Source organism: Leuresthes tenuis, unplaced genomic scaffold (genome assembly GCF_036924035.1).
Source record: "Leuresthes tenuis unplaced genomic scaffold, fLeuTen1.0.hap1 SCAF_5, whole genome shotgun sequence".
Taxonomy (NCBI): Eukaryota; Metazoa; Chordata; class Actinopteri; order Atheriniformes; family Atherinopsidae; genus Leuresthes; species Leuresthes tenuis.
This window is the reverse complement of record NW_027325359.1, coordinates 519,539-539,413: the sequence shown is the minus strand read 5'-3', so window position 1 is coordinate 539,413 and position 19,875 is coordinate 519,539. Positions and strand designations below refer to the sequence as shown.

At 38.4% G+C, this 19,875-nt stretch overlaps 1 protein-coding gene across 1 annotated transcript; it reads right to left on the bottom strand.

The window, feature by feature from the left end:
- Positions 1–2,136: 2,136 nt before the first annotated feature.
- On the bottom strand, positions 2,137–18,309 carry LOC140306506 (cyclic nucleotide-gated channel beta-1-like). Its single transcript, XM_072385118.1, has 17 exons — positions 18,305–18,309; positions 18,121–18,216; positions 17,886–18,040; positions 15,282–15,506; positions 13,162–13,370; positions 12,971–13,021; positions 12,793–12,879; positions 12,485–12,549; positions 11,928–12,050; positions 10,684–10,825; positions 10,412–10,571; positions 10,236–10,333; positions 8,385–8,468; positions 8,173–8,291; positions 5,840–5,986; positions 2,816–3,014; positions 2,137–2,742 (listed from the first exon to the last, which is right to left on the bottom strand). The coding sequence occupies exons 1-17, from the start codon at positions 18,307–18,309 to the stop codon at positions 2,584–2,586; spliced, it is 2,124 nt and encodes a 707-aa protein (XP_072241219.1). The 3' UTR covers positions 2,137–2,583.
- Positions 18,310–19,875: the final 1,566 nt, after the last annotated feature.

Sequence of the window (19,875 nt, the reverse complement as noted above, 5' to 3'; positions counted from 1 at the left end):
AAACAGGATCTCAAGAACCAAAACACTCCAAAAGCGGAGGAACAAAACAAGGCTATGAAACTTACCGTTATTAATAAATCAACTATGAATAACTTACAAAAGGATCGCTCGCTGCAGGCTCGTGACTGTGACAAACTCTGGCTCAAGGCAAGGCTGGTAATGATGCTCATGGGAAGAGACACAAACTGGCACAAGAAAAGGGAAACAGACTATCTGGACAAATGAGGGACCAAGGGGAACAAGTGGAAACACTTTGGGAATCAGGGAAGACAATCAGACGCCTGAAACGAGAGGAGAAAGTCAGTGATTTTTCAAAATAAAACAGGAAATGACGAGAAAGACATGAAACAGAACGTAAATCGTGACAACTTGCTTGGAACCTGAAGCTTTAACCTTTTTATACACCTTTATATATAATACAAGAAGAGCCCTGACCCTTTGTTTTATATAAATGGAAATTAAAATGAATTAAATCATAATTACCTGAAATGGCAGCCGAACCTTCACTGACATACAGCTGAGCACAAAGCAGTAAAATATTCACATCTTTAATAATACTTATACTTTAAACTCCTTTTTGCCATATTTTGAATTTTTAATAAAAATATAGTCAAGAAATCTTGAAAAATGCATTTTTAATCTATCAAGTCTGATTTTTTTAATTAGTCAGTGTGGTCTAGAAGGCTTTTAATCTGTTAACCCTGTTTGCAGGCAGGTTTTGCCACTTATTAACAGCTTTCTCGTGTTTTTCTATGCTTTTCTGGTTAGTATGCCTTTTCCTACTTGTGACAGTCCAAGTGTTGATACAGTTGGTTCTCCTATAACTTATATCTTTGTTTGTCTTTTCCATTTTGACCTACATAAATAGAAAACATTATGTGGCCCTCAACCACACTATCTGAATTCCTTTGAAGCTTCTCTGTGATACAGAAACTGAAGAGTTTCCCATGAAGAGAGGAGGTTACCAGCTGAATGACAGATGATTTCAGATGAAAACATTTAGCACATTAATGTAAATGTAATTAAAGGACAAATACCATTCTGTAAATTAAGGTAATTATCAAAGAGCAGCCTCTTTGACTGCTCTACTTTTCCATGTTTTGCAATTGATTACCGATGCATTCATATATATATATATATATACATACACCAAGGTAAAAATAGAGAGAAATACCTCAGAAAATTACCCTCAACCCTCAACAGCACAAATATACAAACTTCTCATCACAGAAATAATCAAGATTAGCAGAAAATCCTCTCATTTGAGAGGTGGAGAAGTGATTTGTTTATCTTTTAATGGGTGAAATTACCTAAAACATTATCAAAATAGTTATTTATTTTGTAAACAACTAGCTTGTTTAACTGAAAATTAAAAGTAAAAGCGCATATATCGCTGACCTAACAGTAATTTATACGCTTAAGTGGACCCATGGTGGTGTGACAAATGACTGAAACTAGAATAAATTCACCCAGAATAGGTAATATTACAATATTATATTAATGTAACATTACAGATCTTTGGCACTTGTGGGACCTGAAAATCCTTTTCAGAAAGGTGATCAATGTGGTCCTTTTGTTGTTTTTTAACATTGTCAATAATTTTTCTTTAAGGAAAAGGGCTCTGGGTGCTTTTTGGGTTAAATTGAATAAGAGACAATAACTAACTGTTCAAACCAGCCCCCACAGAACACCTTAAATGAGAACAACTACTTGGGGTTACAACCAAAACCCCCTGCTGCTTCCTGTTCAGTTGGTGCTGTTCTGGTTTGTGGTTTACAGACAGGCTTTTTATTCCTTTTCTATTTAACCTTAAAATAAGGTCAGATACATAAGATGTAGGATATAAAGTGCTGAAACTCTTTTATTTAAGTAAAATCAATAAAAGGCAGCACTACATCAGTGAATCTGCTCATATAGCCTTGTTTACACAACAGAAATCGATCCCCTGCAGATTGACTTTAATAACAACACATATATACAAAAAAATGTCACATTATAAGTGAATCATAAACACATTTACAGCACAAATGTTACAGTATTTCCAGAATGCATGTACTTGTACAACCGCATTTTGAATTAGTGGGAAAAAAAATAAAATCTAAGCTTATATTTACATAATTATACAAAAACAAAGGAAAACATGGACATAAAAGTGTGAAGAAATGTTAATTTAACTGAACAGTGATGCATTAAATTGCTGTATGGATTAGTGTGAAGAAGATCAACTTTGCTATTTGAATAATCAATGGCTGAAAATCCATATTTATGTGCTAGAATTGAAGTTTCAGTTTAATAACTGTTTTTTTTTTCAGTAACATCGACTCATACCAACACAGCACAGAGTTAGAAAATAAGGCAAGTTGTTCTTTCACGATTACAAATGAATCTGTAAGCAGTCAGTGAACAACAACAACAACAAAAACATGTCCTCGTTTTTATGTGGCAGAAAGACAAGAAGTCTGAGTAAATCTGAGTTAATTATGCAACCAGCAGTGATTTACCATTTAGTCTCTACTTCTGTTTGAATTTGGATGATTTCCCAGCTCGTTTCCACCTCATGTACAACTCTTCTGTAGAAAATCATTACACCCTCTTATCTTTCCTCTTCCCACCCTCATCCCAGTCATCTTCACTGGCATCCTCCACACATGGAGGTGCTGCAGCGCCACGGCAACGGGAAGCCGAGCGGGATGCGGTGGAGCTGGCCGGAGATGGAGGAGGCAGGGAGGAGGAGACGGATGGCTGAGGGGAAGAAGAATTGAACTGCTGAATCTAAAGAAAAAGCTTTGTTTGCTCAGGTTCTGGCTGTGCTCACCTGCAATGAGATACTGGACTTGTTGGTCTTCTCTTTGACTTTAGCCAGAACTCCTTTGAGTCCTGACGATCTCTCCGTCATCTCGAGCGCCGCTCTTAGCAGTTTGGGAGTCTCCGGCTTGGGAGGTGCAGCTGGTACCTGAGGCGGTTCTTTAGCCTCTTCTTTGGGTTCAGGTTTCTTTCCCTTGTTAAGCATCTTCCTGTGATTGAGACAGAAAAACAATCAGGCTAGCAACTACAGCATTATTCAAACACATGAAGACACAGACTCAATTAGATTTACCACCTAAAAGTATCTAAAACTACAGTAATAGAAGAAAAAATCAAGCTAACAACTACAGCATTATTCAAACACATGAAGACACAGACTAAGTTAGATTTACCACTCAAAAAGTATTTAAAACTACAGTAATAGAAGAAAAAAATCAGGCTAACAACTACAGCATTATTCAAACACACGAAGACAAAGACTCAGTTAGATTTACCACCTAAAAGTATCTAAAACTACAGTAATAGAAGAAAAAATCAAGCTAACAACTACAGCATTATTCAAACACATGAAGACACAGACTAAGTTAGATTTACCACTCAAAAAGTATTTAAAACTACAGTAATAGAAGAAAAAAATCAGGCTAACAACTACAGCATTATTCAAACACATGAAGACACAGACTCAGTTAGATTTACCACTTAAAAAGTATTTAAAACTACAGTAATAGAAGAAAAAAATCAGGCTAACAACTACAGCATTATTCAAACACATGAAGACACAGACTCAGTTAGATTTACCACCTAAAAGTATCTAAAACTACAGTAATAGAAGAAAAAAATCAAGCTAACAACTACAGCATTATTCAAACACATGAAGACACAGACTCAGTTAGATTTACCACTCAAAAAGTATTTAAAACTACAGTAATAGAAGAAAAAATCAAGCTAACAACTACAGCATTATTCAAACACATGAAGACACAGACTCAGTTAGATTTACCACTCAAAAAGTATTTAGAACTACAGTAATAGAAGAAAAAAAATCAAGCTAACGCATGAAGACACAGACTCAGTTAGATTTACCACCTAAAAAGTATTTAAAACTACAGTAATAGAAGAAACAATCAGGCTAACAACTACAGCATTATTCAAACACATGAAGACACAGACTCAGTTAGATTTACCACCTAAAAAGTATTTAAAACTACAGTAATAGAAGAAACAATCAGGCTAACAACTACAGCATTATTCAAACACATGAAGACACAGACTCAGTTAGATTTACCACCTAAAAAGTATTTAAAACTACAGTAATAGAAGAAACAATCAAGCTAACAACTACAGCATTATTCAAACGCATGAAGACACAGATTCAGTTAGATTTACCACCTAAAAAGTATTTAAAACTACAGTAATAGAAGAAACAATCAAGCTAACAACTACAGCATTATTCAAACACATGAAGACACAGACTCAGTTAGATTTACCACCTAAAAAGTATTTAAAACTACAGTAATAGAAGAAAAAATCAAGCTAACAACTACAGCATTATTCAAACACATGAAGACACAGACTCAGTTAGATTTACCACTTAAAAAGTATTTAAAACTACAGTAATAGAAGAAAAAAATCAAGCTAACGCATGAAGACACAGACTCAGTTAGATTTACCACCTAAAAAGTATTTAAAACTACAGTAATAGAAGAAACAATCAGGCTAACAACTACAGCATTATTCAAACACATGAAGACACAGACTCAGTTAGATTTACCACCTAAAAGTATCTAAAACTACAGTAATAGAAGAAAAAATCAAGCTAACAACTACAGCATTATTCAAACACATGAAGACACAGACTCAGTTCGATTTACCACTTAAAAAGTATTTAAAACTACAGTAATAGAAGAAACAATCAGGCTAACACATGAATACACAGACTCAGTTAGATTTACCACTTAAAAAGTATTTAAAACTACAGTAATAGAAGAAACAATCAGGCTAACACATGAATACACAGACTCAATTAGATTTACCACCTAAAAGTATCTAAAACTACAGTAATAGAAGAAAAAATCAAGCTAACAACTACAGCATTATTCAAACGCATGAAGACACAGACTCAGTTAGATTTACCACCTAAAAAGTATCTAAAACTACAGTAATAGAAGAAACAATCAGGCTAACACATGAATACACAGACTCAGTTAGATTTACCACCTAAAAGTATCTAAAACTACAGTAATAGAAGAAAAAATCAAGCTAACAACTACAGCATTATTCAAACGCATGAAGACACAGACTCAGTTAGATTTACCACTTAAAAAGTATTTAAAACTACAGTAATAGAAGAAACAATCAGGCTAACACATGAAGACACAGACTCAGTTAGATTTACCACTTAAAAAGTATCTAAAACTACAGTAATAGAAGAAAAAAATCAGGCTAACACATGAAGACACAGACTCAGTTAGATTTACCACCTAAAAAGTATTTAAAACTACAGTAATAGAAGAAAAAAATCAGGCTAACACATGAATACACAGACTCAGTTAGATTTACCACCTAAAAAGTATCTAAAACTACAGTAATAGAAGAAACAATCAGGCTAACACATGAATACACAGACTCAGTTAGATTTACCACCTAAAAGTATCTAAAACTACAGTAATAGAAGAAAAAATCAAGCTAACAACTACAGCATTATTCAAACGCATGAAGACACAGACTCAGTTAGATTTACCACTTAAAAAGTATTTAAAACTACAGTAATAGAAGAAACAATCAGGCTAACAACTACAGCATTATTCAAACACATGAAGACACAGACTCAGTTAGATTTACTACTTAAAAAGTATCTAAAACTACAGTAATAGAAGAAAAAAATCAGGCTAACACATGAAGACACAGACTCAGTTAGATTTACCACCTAAAAAGTATTTAAAACTACAGTAATGCAGGACATATACTGAGCAGAATGAACATTAAACTCTAAGACAGCCACAACAGGTAACATGTCATCTCATTAGGGTTAGACCTGGCTTTCTTGCGTAGTAGTTTCTTGGACTCAGGGTAGTGAACCAGGATCTCATTCAAGTCTTTTTTGTCCAGGATGAACAGATTGGCAAAGCCGTGTGAAATCACATTGGCTGTGCGCCTGTTAACGCCGCCAACTGCAAGCAAACTGCAAATCACACAAAAAAATGACAATTTTCCACCACATTTGACATGTTTCAGGAAAACAGAAGCTCACTGTGGTTAGAGTGGTTTTTTTACACCATATTTAAATGAGCTCACCCCCTTTCATACGAATTAACAAACCTTTATCATAACCTTTCAGGTGAGAAAAATCCTCCATAAGGAAAACAGCTGTTTTTAAAAGCAAAGTCAATGCAACAGCAGATAAACATCTGCTCCTGTCATCGGTTTATTTTCCATTTCATGTCTTTTCTCGTCATTTCCTGTTTTATTTTGAAAGGACTGATCTTCTCCTCTCGTTTCAGGTATCTTTCCCTTCCTCCTGTGTCAGGCATCTGATCGTCTTCCCTGATTCTCAGGTGTTTCCACCTGTTCCCTTTGGTCCCTCATGTGTTTAAATAGTCTGTTTCCCTTGTCTTGTGCCAGTTTGTTGTCTCACTTTGAGCTTCATTACCAGCCATTTGTCTTGTCTTGTCCCATGATTCCTCGAGCCTGCAGTGAGCGACTCTCCTGCAGTGCATCTTGCTTTGTAATTTATTGTTATCCATAGCCTTAGTTTATTTATTGAACGGTAAGTTTCATAGCTTTGTTTTTCCTCCATTTTCTAGGAGCCATTTCTGTTGTAACCATTCATAGTCGCCTCCGTTAAAGGTGAGTCTTTAAGTTGAAGTTAAAGTTTCTTAGAGCCTCTGTTTTATAAAGAGTGCCCCTTTGTTTTATTCCGCCTCATTTCAAGAGCGAGTCTTTGCTTTGTTAAGTCTTCATAGCATTTCTGTTTTCCTCCCAGTTTGGAGAGAGTTTATGTTTAACCTTCATAGCCGCGCTCCTCCTCCACCACAGATACGGAGGAGAGCTTTTAGGAGTTTTGTAGCCAGTTTCTTTTGCCGGGATCTGTCCTGTGTTTATTTAAATAAAGCCTCTTTGGAACCACATGACCCTGCATCTGCGTCCTGTATCCCCTGGTAACCTGACATGACCTTCCAATCAGCACTTTATCTCCAGTTCAGGTTCATGTTTGGGCTAAGTTTTGGTTCTGGCTCTATTTAGTTTTTGGTCTGAGTTGCTGCAGCTAAAGTGAGACACTCACCGGTTTCCTATGATCATATATTACTCCTTTAACTTATTACGACCTTTGGTCCTCACTAAGACCAAAGAATTGGAGCACATCAGTCCAGCTGTGAGGTCTTTCCACCGGCTGCCGGTCCATCAGAGGATAGACTTTAAAGTTCTGATGCTGGTCCATCAGAGGATAGACTTTAAGGTTCTGCTGCTGGTCCATCAGAGGATAGACTTTAAGGTTCTGCTGCTGGTCCATCAGAGGATAGACTTTAAGGTTCTGCTGCTGGTCCATCAGAGGATAGACTTTAAGGTTCTGATGCCGGTCCATCAGAGGATAGACTTTAAAGTTCTGATGCCGGTCCATCAGAGGATAGACTTTAAAGTTCTGATGCTGGTCCATCAGAGGATAGACTTTAAAGTTCTGATGCTGCTCCATAAAGCTCTGAATGGTCTCATCAGTGACCTCCTGACCCACTATGAACCTCCCAGACCCCTCAGGTCATCTGGATCCGGTTCTTTATCAGTTCCCAGAGTCAGAACCAGACCTGGAGAAGCTGCATTCAGCTTCTATGCTCCACATGTCTGGAACAAACTCCCAGAAAGCCTCAGATCAGCTGAAACTCTCAGGATTTAAGTCCAGGTTGAAGAAACATCTATTTTCAGCTGCTTTTGAATAAGCTTGAGTTTCAAAACGGAATCAGACTTTATCTATTGTTCTTATTTCTTTCTTTTGCTTAAATTTTAAATCCTGCTTTTTATTTCTTCTGTTTTAATGTCTCTGTAAAGCACTTTGAATCACCTTGTTGTTGAATTATACAAATAAACTTGCCTTGCCTAAGGATTCATTTGAAAATGTGCTCTAAAAAATGAGGACCTTTTACTTTTCAGCTTATTTCAAAACTACTAATATAAAATAGAGTATTTTTCAATATAATAAATCAAACTTTTTACTTTTACAGTAAATTATTATGTTTAAAAAGCATTTAGGGATGAAAATTGAATTAGTTGTGTGTCTTAAAAATGCAAAAAGCATGAAAGGTAAAAGCATACAGATGTTGCATCAGGTCTGAACAGGTTACAAGACATTTTCTTCATTCCAGATCACCTGGTTACCTTATCTCTCCAAAGACTGATCCTGCTCTAAGAGTAGCAAATACCGTCCTCCCATCAGGTCCTCCAACCACCTGCACCTCTCCGGCCTTTATGATGTACATCTCCCGACCTACTTCGCCCTGAAAGATAGACAGCAAACAATAAAAGTGGTAAAACTAAAAGAACAAACATACGATCTCTTACAACCAGGCTCTGAGAGGAATATAATGTACCTTTTTGCAGACATAATCTCCTGGGAGGTAAACAACAGAGCGGAGGCTTTTCAGCATGTCAAAAATCATCTGTCTGTCACAACCCTGTCAAGAAGGAAGAGGGTAAAGCTCCTGGTTTGCATCTTTCTGATCCTCTTTTAAACATATTTGTGAGAATGCGAAAACAAAGAGCCATTTTACTGCTTTTTCATGCATCTGTAGCAAGATCAAAAAGCACAATCTTAGACAATCAGGACTAGATAAGCTTTTTAAAACACAGCACCACCCAGATTCGAGCCGTTTAATGCTAAAAATGGAGTGAGATGCTCTTTTTAAACAGACTTATTACAAATAACTTTATTTAACCAGTAGAGTGTCTCATTGGCTGAGCTCCATCATATCTTAAAGATCTCATTGTAAGATATTTCCCCAACAGAGCACTTTGCTCTCAGGCTGCAGGTTTCCTTGTGGTTCCCAGAGTTTCTAAAAGCAGAATGGGAGGCAGAGCCTTCAGTTATCAGGCCCCTAAAAGCAGAATGGGAGGCAGAGCCTTCAGTTATCAGGCCCCTAAAAGCAGAATGGGAGGCAGAGCCTTCAGTTATCATGCCCCTAAAAGCAGAATGGGAGGCAGAGCCTTCAGTTATCAGGCCCCTAAAAGCAGAATGGGAGGCAGAGCCTTCAGTTATCAGGCCCCTAAAAGCAGAATGGGAGGCAGAGCCTTCAGTTATCAGGCCCCTAAAAGCAGAATGGGAGGCAGAGCCTTCAGTTATCAGGCCCCTAAAAGCAGAATGGGAGGCAGAGCCTTCAGTTATCAGGCCCCTAAAAGCAGAATGGGAGGCAGAGCCTTCAGTTATCAGGCCCCTAAAAGCAGAATGGGAGGCAGAGCCTTCAGTTATCAGGCCCCTAAAAGCAGAATGGGAGGCAGAGCCTTCAGTTATCAGGCCCCTCTCTGTGGAACCAGCTGCCAGTTTGGCTTCAGGAAGCAGACACCCTCTCTACCTTTAAGATCAGGCTGAAACTTTCCTTTCTGATAAAGCTTATAGTTAGGGATGGCTCAGGTGAGCCTGAAACATCCCATAGTTCTGCTGCTATAGGCCCAGCCTGCTGGGGGGCCTCATCTGTCACACCTTTCCTCACTTTGCTCTCTTTTTCCCCTGTTTAATTTAACATATTTGTGAGAATGCAAAAACAAAGAGCCATTTTACTGCTTTTTCATGCATCTGTAGCAAGATCAAAAAGCACAATCTTAGACAATCAGGTCAATCAGGACTAGATAAACCTTTTAAAACACAGCACCACCCAGATTCGAGCGGTCTAATGCTAAAAAGGGAGTGAGATGCTCTTTTTAACAGACTTATTACAAAAAACTTTATTTAACCAGGAGAGTGTCTCATTGGCCAACACACATGGAGTAAAGTCACAAATCACAAACAGTATTCAAATAAAAACAGGTTAAATCTATGTGTTGTAGTTTTTTTTTTTTTATCAGAACCTGGTCTAAAGTGCTGTTTATGCCAAAAAAAACAGGGAAATTGTCCCTTTTTTAAAGTCATTTTTCTTATTTTTTGCATCTTCCCAAATAGAATAAACGAGGAATCTTAAACTCTGGTCCTGAAGGGCCGCTGTCCTGCAGGTTTTAGATGTTTCCCTGCTTCAACACACCTGATTCAGATAAAATAGCTTCAAAAGATTGTTGAATTCTGCACAAACCATAAAATGAGGCATCGATCTGAATCAGGCGTATTGATGCTGGGAAACATCTCAAACATGCAGGGCCTGAGTTTGAGATCCCTGGAATAAATGTTTTACAAAACAAACGGTTTCTAAAAGAGTATTTATCACCGAATAGATGGTTTTTGAAGTGACTCCTACCTGAAAAAGAGGAACCTTGCTCACAATAGAGTAGTTGACATCCACAGCTATATCCAGACGCATTTTATCTGGCAGCTGAGTCAGCAGCTCCTGCTCATCTGCCCCCAAACAAAGCAAAGTGTGACTCAAAGGCCAGATGCATGACACACATGTGACAGAGAACACGCCCTCCTTACCCAGCATGCCTTGGGACTGCCAGGTGTAGTTGTACCAGGTTTTGACGCGGTTTTGGACGTCTTTTGGGATGCGATAGGATGACATGTATTTAATGGTGTTATCCATGCATGTGCGGTAGTAAGTTTGAGCTGCTGTGGCGGCGCCGACCACATCCCGCATCTGGCAGACGAAGAGCAACACTTTATGGATTTATTTCACCCGAGCTGCATTATATGCATCATAAGAACTCATTAAACCGATGCTTGCCCACCTGTTTCAGTATAAAACCTACCTGTCCAATCATGATGGAGAAGGCAAAGACGCCAACAAAATAGTTGATGAGCTGGAAGACGATCTCAAACAGGGAGGTTGGGTCTGGCAGACCTCCGATGGTGATTAAAGTTTTCACCGCAAAGTAGTAACAGCGAATGTAACTGAGCAGAAAGCGAGGAAAGAAAGAATAAGATCCAAACAGGTTTATTTAGACCCCAGCTGCATTATCTGGGAGTGTTTGTGCAGTTTTGAGAAGCTCGATTCTGCATGATTTTGACTGGATTTACATGTTTACACGCATTTAAAAGCCCAGTTTAGTGTCAAGACTAAGCTGACTACGGTCTTCAGACATGTATCTTATAAGTCTGATGATGCTCTTCATGGAAAACAAGCTGAACAGACTTTTAAAGGTTTAGTGCAGGGATGTCAAACTCCGGTCCTGGAGGGCCGCTGTCCTGCAGGTTTTAGATGTTTCCCTGCAGGTTTTAGATGTTTCCCTGCAGGTTTTAGATGTTTTCCTGCATGTTTTAGATGTTTCCCTGCAGGTTTTAGATGTTTCCCTGCAGGTTTTAGATGTTTCCCTGCAGGTTTTAGATGTTTCCCTGCAGGTTTTAGATGTTTCCCTGCAGGTTTTAGATGTTTCCCTGCAGGTTTTAGATGTTTTCCTGCAGGTTTTAGATGTTTTCCTGCAGGTTTTAGATGTTTTCCTGCAGGTTTTAGACGTTTCCCTGCAGGTTTTAGACGTTTCCCTGCAGGTTTTAGATGTTTCCCTGCAGGTTTTAGATGTTTCCCTGCAGGTTTTAGATGTTTTCCTGCAGGTTTTAGATGTTTTCCTGCAGGTTTTAGATGTTTTCCTGCAGGTTTTAGACGTTTCCCTGCAGGTTTTAGATGTTTCCCTGCAGGTTTTAGATGTTTCCCTGCAGGTTTTAGATGTTTCCCTGCAGGTTTTAGATGTTTCCCTGCAGGTTTTAGATGTTTCCCTGCAGGTTTTAGATGTTTCCCTGCTTCAACACACCTGAATCAGATTAAATTGATCTCTTCGAAAGATTGTTAAGTTCTGCAGCAGCCTGCTAATGATGCATTGATCTGATTCAGGTGTATTGATGCTGGGAAACATCAAAAACCTGCAGGACAGCGGCCCCCGAGGACCGGAGTTTGACATCCCTGATTGATCCAAGCAGTCTAACTTTCATTTCATATCACAGTCAACTTTAAACTTCTAATCGTCTGAACTGAAAAGGGCAGAGTGCGTATTCCACCAACCTGTTGCCAACACCATTGTACACCCACTGGGTCGATCCCAGGCCTATGAAGGCAGAGGCCCAGTGATAGAGGCAGGCATTGCAGTGGAGACAGTAGAGAAGGTAGGTGGTGGTCCGGATCACCCTGAGAGACAGAGAATGATACTTAAACTGAAGGCTTTTATTTCTCTGATGCTTTATAAAGCTCTTCAGAGAGCATCTCCTATCCCAGCACTTACCTTGTACTTCCCTCCCCCCTCTATCTCTGCACTTTATCTTTCTGCTCTTCCTTCTATGCCTGCACCCTATCTCTGCTCTGTCCCCTCTGACAGAGTCGGACTCCTGGGTTCCTTCTATGGAGCTTATTGTTAGCTTATTGTTAGCTTATTGTTATCTTATTGTTAGCTTATTGTTAGCTTATTGTTAGCTTATTGTTAGCTTATTGTTAGCTTTTTATACAGCTGTTATAGCTTCATTTGTAAGTCGCTTTGGATAAAAGCGTCTGATAAATACATGAACATAAAGAGAAGAGGGAGTAAGGATGACAGTGAGTTATTTTCTGTAATGAAAACAGCTCACCTGTAAATGTAGGCTTTGGTCAAGATGGCTTCGAGACGCTCGTTGAACTCAAAGAAAGAGTTGATCTGCAGACCCGTGAACAAAGAAAGGAAGAATATTTGTAGATTTCTGCTTCAGAACTGGTTCATAAACATCTGTAGGCTGTGAGTCTGGCTCAGAGACTTAGATAAACTTTTAATTCTCTATGTTGGAGTGCTTACTGTAGCCCTGGTTTCTGATTATGTGGTTAACAACATGAATATTCTTGGTGTTTTTTGCCCAAATCTTTTTAGATTAAACGACGTTAATGATTCCCGGGGGCGTCTCACCTTCAGCAGTCTGGGTAAACGAAGCAGGGGGTTTATGCCAGTTTTGAAATAGAAGAGCTCCAGGGGAACAAGGCTGGCTACGTCAAACTGGAAAGCAAAGAAGATCAATGTTTGATTCCATAACCGCTAACCTCAGAGGGAAGAATACAGATGTTTTCTCATTTCTGTAAGTATTCACCTTGAAGCGTATCGTTTTCATGTAATTCTTTCTCATCTCCTTTTTGTCACTCTGAAATTTAATCACATTTGTAAACAATTATCCATGCAGATTCATAAGAAAACATCTTCTGTGTTCCCTGTTTCCTGCAGGAAAATCCCAGGAAATCCCAGGAAATCGCAGGAAATCCCAGCTTCCAGACCCCCACTCACCACTATGTCCCCTCCGCACACAAACTGCAGGCGGGGCTGAAAAACCGTGATGTCCAGGATGTAGATGAGGTCACACAGGTAGTCCGTCACCAGCCAGTAGTAGATGTTGTCGGGGGTTTGGTAGGGAAAGGCCCAACGTACTGGGATGAACCAGACGTTCCAGTTCCAGGCCAGAGACACCAGAAACATCCACAGCACATACATCAAGTCTGGCGAGAGAAAGACAGATAAAGGGAGAAATGAGGAGAAATGACACACAGAACAAGAAAGTGTCACAAAGTAGGCATCAACTATCATCTTGTAGTGTTAACTAGTGACTAATGGGAATAAAATCTCATCAATTAAGCAGGATCTAAGCTGTATTTTCTAATTACTTTGGTAAGAAAAGGACATTTCCTGGCTAATCTGAAAAAAATTATAACAAAAGATGATGAGAAAAGGGTGTCAGTAACAGGAAAGTACACGCATTCTGACTTTATTCAGTTCAGTGTTCACAGTGTGTTTCTCAAGTAGTTATTTTAGAAGAAAAAACTTCTAGTGACTAATGGGAATAAAATCTCATCAGTTAAGCAGGATCTAAGCTGTATTTTCTAATTAATTTGGTAAGAAAAGGACATTTCCTGGCTAAATAACAGGAAAGTACACGCATTCTGCCTTCATTCAGTTCAATGTTCACAGTGTGTTTCTCAAGTAGTTATTTTAGAAGAAAAAACTTGTTAACTAGTGACTAATGGGAATAAAATCTCATCAATTAAGCAGGATCTAAGATTATTATCTAATTAATTTGGTAAGAAAAGGACATTTCCTGGCTAATCGGAAAAAAATTATAACAAAAGATGATGAGAAAAGGGTATAAATAACAGGAAAGTACACGCATTCTGCCTTCATTCAGTTCAATGTTCACAGTGTGTTTCTCAAGTAGTTATTTTAGAAGAAAAAACTTGTAGTGAAAAAACTTGTAGTGTTAACTAGTGACTAATGGGAATAAAATCTCATCAATTAAGCAGGATCTAAACTGTATTTTCTAATTAATTTGGTAAGAAAAGGACATTTCCTGGCTAAATAACAGGAAAGTACACGCATTCTGCCTTTATTCAGTTCAATGTTCAGTGTTTTTCAAGTAGTTATTTTAGAAGAAAAAACTTCTAGTGTTAACTAGTGACTAATGGGAATAAAATCTCATCAATTAAGCAGGATCTAAACTGTATTTTCTAATTAATTTGGTAAGAAAAGGACATTTCCTGGCTAAATAACAGGAAAGTACACGCATTCTGCCTTTATTCAGTTCAATGTTCACAGTGTTTCTCAAGTAGTTATTTTAGAAGAAAAAACTTGTAGTGTTAACTAGTGACTAATGGGAATAAAATCTCATCAATTAAGCAGGATCTAAGCTGTATTTTCTAATTAATTTGGTAAGAAAAGGACGTTTCCTGGCTAATCGGAAAAAAATTATAACAAAAGATGATGAGAAAAGGGTGTAAATAACAGGAAAGTACATGCATTCTGCCTTTATTCAGTTCAATGTTCACAGTGTTTCTCAAGTAGTTATTTTAGAAGAAAAAAACTTCTAGTGAAAAAACTTGTAGTGTTAACTAGTGACTAATGGGAATAAAATCTCATCAATTAAGCAGGATCTAAGATTATTATCTAATTAATTTGGTAAGAAAAGGACGTTTCCTGGCTAATCGGAAAAAAATTATAAAGAAAGATGATGAGAAAAGGGTGTAAATAACAGGAAAGTACACGTATTCTGCCTTTATTCGGTTCAGTGTTCAGTGTTTCTCAAGTAGTTATTTTAGAAGAAAAAACTTCTAGTGTTAACTAGTGACTAATGGGAATAAAATCTCATCAGTTAAGCAGGATCTAAGCTGTATTTTCTAATTAATTTGGTAAGAAAAGGACATTTCCTGGCTAAATAACAGGAAAGTACACGCATTCTGCCTTCATTCAGTTCAATGTTCAGTGTTTCTCAAGTAGTTATTTCAGAAGAAAATTATCGACTGAAAACCAGAACGAACTCTGGGTCTTTGTGACTAATTAGTGAGTAGTTTAAGAGAAGTTTCTGCTGTGCAGCACAGAACTGAAGGGACAGCAGGTGGCGTAATCGGCCGGGTTCTCACTGGTGAACGGGTCGATGCTGGCAGGGAAGCGGAAGTGCACACAGGCCCGTATCCACCGAGGAGTTTTCCCTCCAGACAGCGCCTCCTCCTGCCCAGCCTCCAGCTCTCCTCCTCGCCCCCCGTCTGCTCCTGATGGACCTGCTTGCAAACCCTTCTCTTCTTCCTCCAGCGCTGCAGGAGGAGGCTGAGGAGCTGGAGGCTGAGGAGCTGGAGGCTGAGGAGCAGCTGATGAAAGATGAGGGAGAAAGGAACAAAAGGTCAGAAGATGGCGGCAGGGTTTTGGAAGCACGCTGCTTCACAGTTCATTCAGAAGAGAGAGGACAGAGGGGTGTGTTTCCTCAGCAGACTAGTTTATCTATAAGAAAATAACTATTTAAAAGCAGTATATGATATATATATATGATACCTCAGAGTTGTACTGCATTCTAATCCAATTATATTTGCCTAATTTCTGTTTCTGATACCGAAAAGGCACACATTGTGCATAGAAATTGCAGATAATGAAGCCTCAGAACTGTATTGGTAGGCTTTTCTTCCCTTTAAATAGGCTTTTTTGTGTATATGCACATTCCTCACCAATGAAAGGGTGTTTTTTGTGGAAAAAACACAATAAACTGCCTGAAATGCCTCATTTTCAGTCCAGACTAATCAACTCCCACTTGTCTAGATCACCTAATTCTCTGAATTTTCTGACCCGATTCAAACTCATTCCACCATTTTTCTCCACTCAGTCGACCAATCAGAGTTCAGACTGAATACTTTACAACAAAAGGAGGTACAAAATGACAAAGAATCATTTCCTTTTGTAGCATTACAGCATTAGGCCTGATCTACAAACACATCAAATTAAAGAAGGAACATATAAAGGAGCATAATATGGACTCTAAGTGAACTACGTTAAGCTTTGGGACCTAAAGCCGTGTCTGAGGGATGAATTAGGGACACTGCTGCTGCTCCTTTGGGGATGAGGGATGCCAGCCAGGTCAGAAGCTATCACTGCTTCTACTTACCATTAAGATTTTTGTGTCTATAGATGGGTCCAGAGTTTGGGTTTGGTTTCCCAGCTGAGTCTTTTTCATCCTGGAATTAAAATGTACTGTAACATCTGCACAGATTTACTGCCCTCCATGCAACACTTTCTCCTTCCCATCTGTTGCTAAGTCATGTCAATTTTGAGGTTGTCCTTTACTGTTGCTTTTAAATGTGCAGGGAACAGCTGCAAGTGATGCCTCTGCAGCATCAGCAGCAAACAGCAACAGAAAAGCATAAAAAAGCAGGTGGGTTCACATCCAGCTCCTGATTAATGCACTAAAGTTTGAGTCAAACTGTTTTTTTTTTACCTCCTTTTTGTCTTTATTTGGTCCACTGCTCTGTAGTACCTTGTTATGCATTTGAAGCACTTGTTGAAGGTTAGATAAATGTAATTAAATGTTATTTAAATGTACAGGGAACAGCTGCAAGTGATGCCTCCGCAGCATCAGCAGCAAACAGCAACAGAAAAGCATAAAAAAGCAGGTGGGTTCACATCCAGCTCCTGATTAATGCACTAAAGTTTGAGTCAAACTGTTTTTTTTACCTCCTTTTTGTCTTTATTTTGTCCACTGCTCTGTAGCACCTTGTTATGCATTTTAAGCACTTGCTGAAGGTTAGATAACTAAAGTATTTTTGGCGAGATTACGCACCACAAGTCAGAAATCTGGGAGTGACATCTGAAGTTTGACAAACAAATGAACAATGTTGTCAGGACTAGTTTTTTCCAGCTGCGTCTCCTGGCCAAAGTTAAAATGTTTTTAAGCCTCCCTGCCCTAATAAGTTCAAGGTTAAACTACTGCGATGGACTTTATGTCAGCGTCTCCCAGACTTCTCTCAGTCGCCTTCAGCTGGTGCAAAATGCTGCTTTAACCAACACTAACAGACCTGTGCACATCACTCCTGTTCTTAACTCCCTTCACTGGCTTCCTGTCCTTCATAGAACTGATTTTAAACTTTTAATGTCTGTTTTTAAAGCTCTTAACGGCCTCACCCCATCGTATTTATCTGAGCTTTTAACTGTAACCCTGGCAGAGCTCTGAGGTCAACAAATCAACTTTAGCTGGAAGTGTTCAGGTCAGAATACAAGCCCTGGGGTGACTGAGCCTTTTCTGCTGCTAACCCCAGGCTCTGGAATAAGCCCCTCCCCCCGAGATGCATCTTATTTCTGACCTGGGCCTCTTTAAATCAGGGCTAAAAACATACTTACTTCAGATGGCTTTTAATACCCAGTAGAATGGTGACACTTTTATATTATCTTATTCAATTTTGCTGTATTTATTGCGTTTACTGTTATTTTATTGTTTTTTACTTATTCTTTTCTTTATTTATTATCTGCTGTAAAGCACTTTGGTACCGACATGGATTGTTGTAAAGGGCTGTAGAAATAAATAACATTTACAAGTACTTGTTCAATGTTAAGAAATAAGTTCTTGGCATTAAAACACCTTGGTAAACCCTGCTTGTACTAAAGTGATCTCTGGGGGAACCAGCCCAGCTGCTCAAGCCTCAGTTCGATCCATAGAAGCTGAGATTCACCAGAGATAAAAGACAAAAACGGAGACTCTCACTCACAGGCGATGATGCTGTCTTCATCTGAGCTGTCTGGGTCAATGAGCTTCTCCTTGGCCTTCTCCGTTCTCTCCTTAAACATCTTGACGAGCTCCTGGAGTCGCTCATTGACCACGGCGCTGGTCTGACTGGCTGAGGAGGCGGGGCGCTCTCTGAGACTTTAAAGAAGTGAGAAATTAAATGGGATGCTGGCATCGTGAGTGTTGAGTTGTGTTTGTGCCTGTTGGGATGTGCTCACATGTCATCTGTGCTGTGCAGGCTGGACTCGCTGGGCCAGGCTCTCACAGGGATGCTTACTTCATCATCATCATCTTCACTTTGAGAATGGAGCAGCCTACTGGTAAAAGGTGAGTAGAAACAGCAACTTTATGACGGTTTGTGCCAGAGTTTCTCATCTTTTCTCACTAAAAATGTTATGTTACGTCATATTTGTTAAGGTTAAAAGAGAAAAATGGGTCACAGTTTTCGATAAAAGCTAGATGTTGAATCCTGCTCTTATGATTGTTGAATGAATTCATGAAAAAATACAGTTCTGATGGGAAAATGAATGGATTCATGTAAAAAAGACAGTTCTGATGGGAAAATGAATGGATTCATGTAAAAAAGACAGTTCTGATGGGAAAATGAATGGATTCATGTAAAAAAGACAGTTCTGATGGGAAAATGAATGGATTCATGAGAAAATGAATGGATTCGTGTAAAAAAGACAGTTCTGATGGGAAAATGAATGGATTCATGAGAAAAAGACAGTTCCTATGGGAAAATGAATGGATTCATGTAAAAAAGACAGTTCTGATGGGAAAATGAATGGATTCATGTAAAAAAAGACAGTTCTGATGGGAAAATGAATGGATTCATGTAAAAAAGACAGTTCTGATGGGAAAATGAATGGATTCATGAGAAAATGAATGGATTCGTGTAAAAAAGACAGTTCTGATGGGAAAATGAATGGATTCATGTAAAAAAGACAGTTCTGATGGGAAAATGAATGGATTCGTGTAAAAAAGACAGTTCTGATGGGAAAATGAATGGATTCATGTAAAAAAGACAGTTTTGATGGGAAAATGAATGGATTCATGTAAAAAAAAAAGACAGTTCTGATGGGAAAATGAATGGATTCATGTAAAAAAGACAGTTCTGATGGGAAAATGAATGGATTCATGAGAAAAGACAGTTCTGATGGGAAAATGAATGGATTCATGTAAAAAAGACAGTTCTGATGGGAAAATGAATGGATTCGTGTAAAAAAGACAGTTCTGATGGGAAAATGAATGGATTCATGAGAAAAGACAGTTATGATGGGTAAATGAATGGATTCATGAGAAAAAGACAGTTCTGATGTGAAAATGAATGGATTCATGTAAAAAAGACAGTTCTGATGGGAAAATGAATGGATTCATGTAAAAAAGAGTTCTGATGGGAAAATGAATGGATTCATGTAAAAAAAGACAGTTCTGATGGGAAAATGAATGGATTCATGAGAAAAAGACAGTTCTGATGTGAAAATGAATGGATTCATATAAAAAAGACAGTTCTGATGGGAAAATGAATGGATTCATGAGAAAAAGACAGTTCTGATGGGAAAATGAATGGATTCATGAGAAAAAGACAGTTCTGATGTGAAAATGAATGGATTCATATAAAAAAGACAGTTCTGATGGGAAAATGAATGGATTCATGAGAAAAAGACAGTTCTGATGGGAAAATGAATGGATTCATGAGAAAAGACAGTTCTGATGGGAAAATGAATGGATTCATGAGAAAAAGACAGTTCTGATGTGAAAATGAATGGATTCATATAAAAAAGACAGTTCTGATGGGAAAATGAATGGATTCATGAGAAAAAGACAGTTCTGATGGGAAAATGAATGGATTCATGAGAAAAAGACAGTTCTGATGTGAAAATGAATGGATTCATGAGAAAAAGACAGTTCTGATGGGAAAATGAATGGATTCATATAAAAAAGACAGTTCTGATGGGAAAATGAATGGA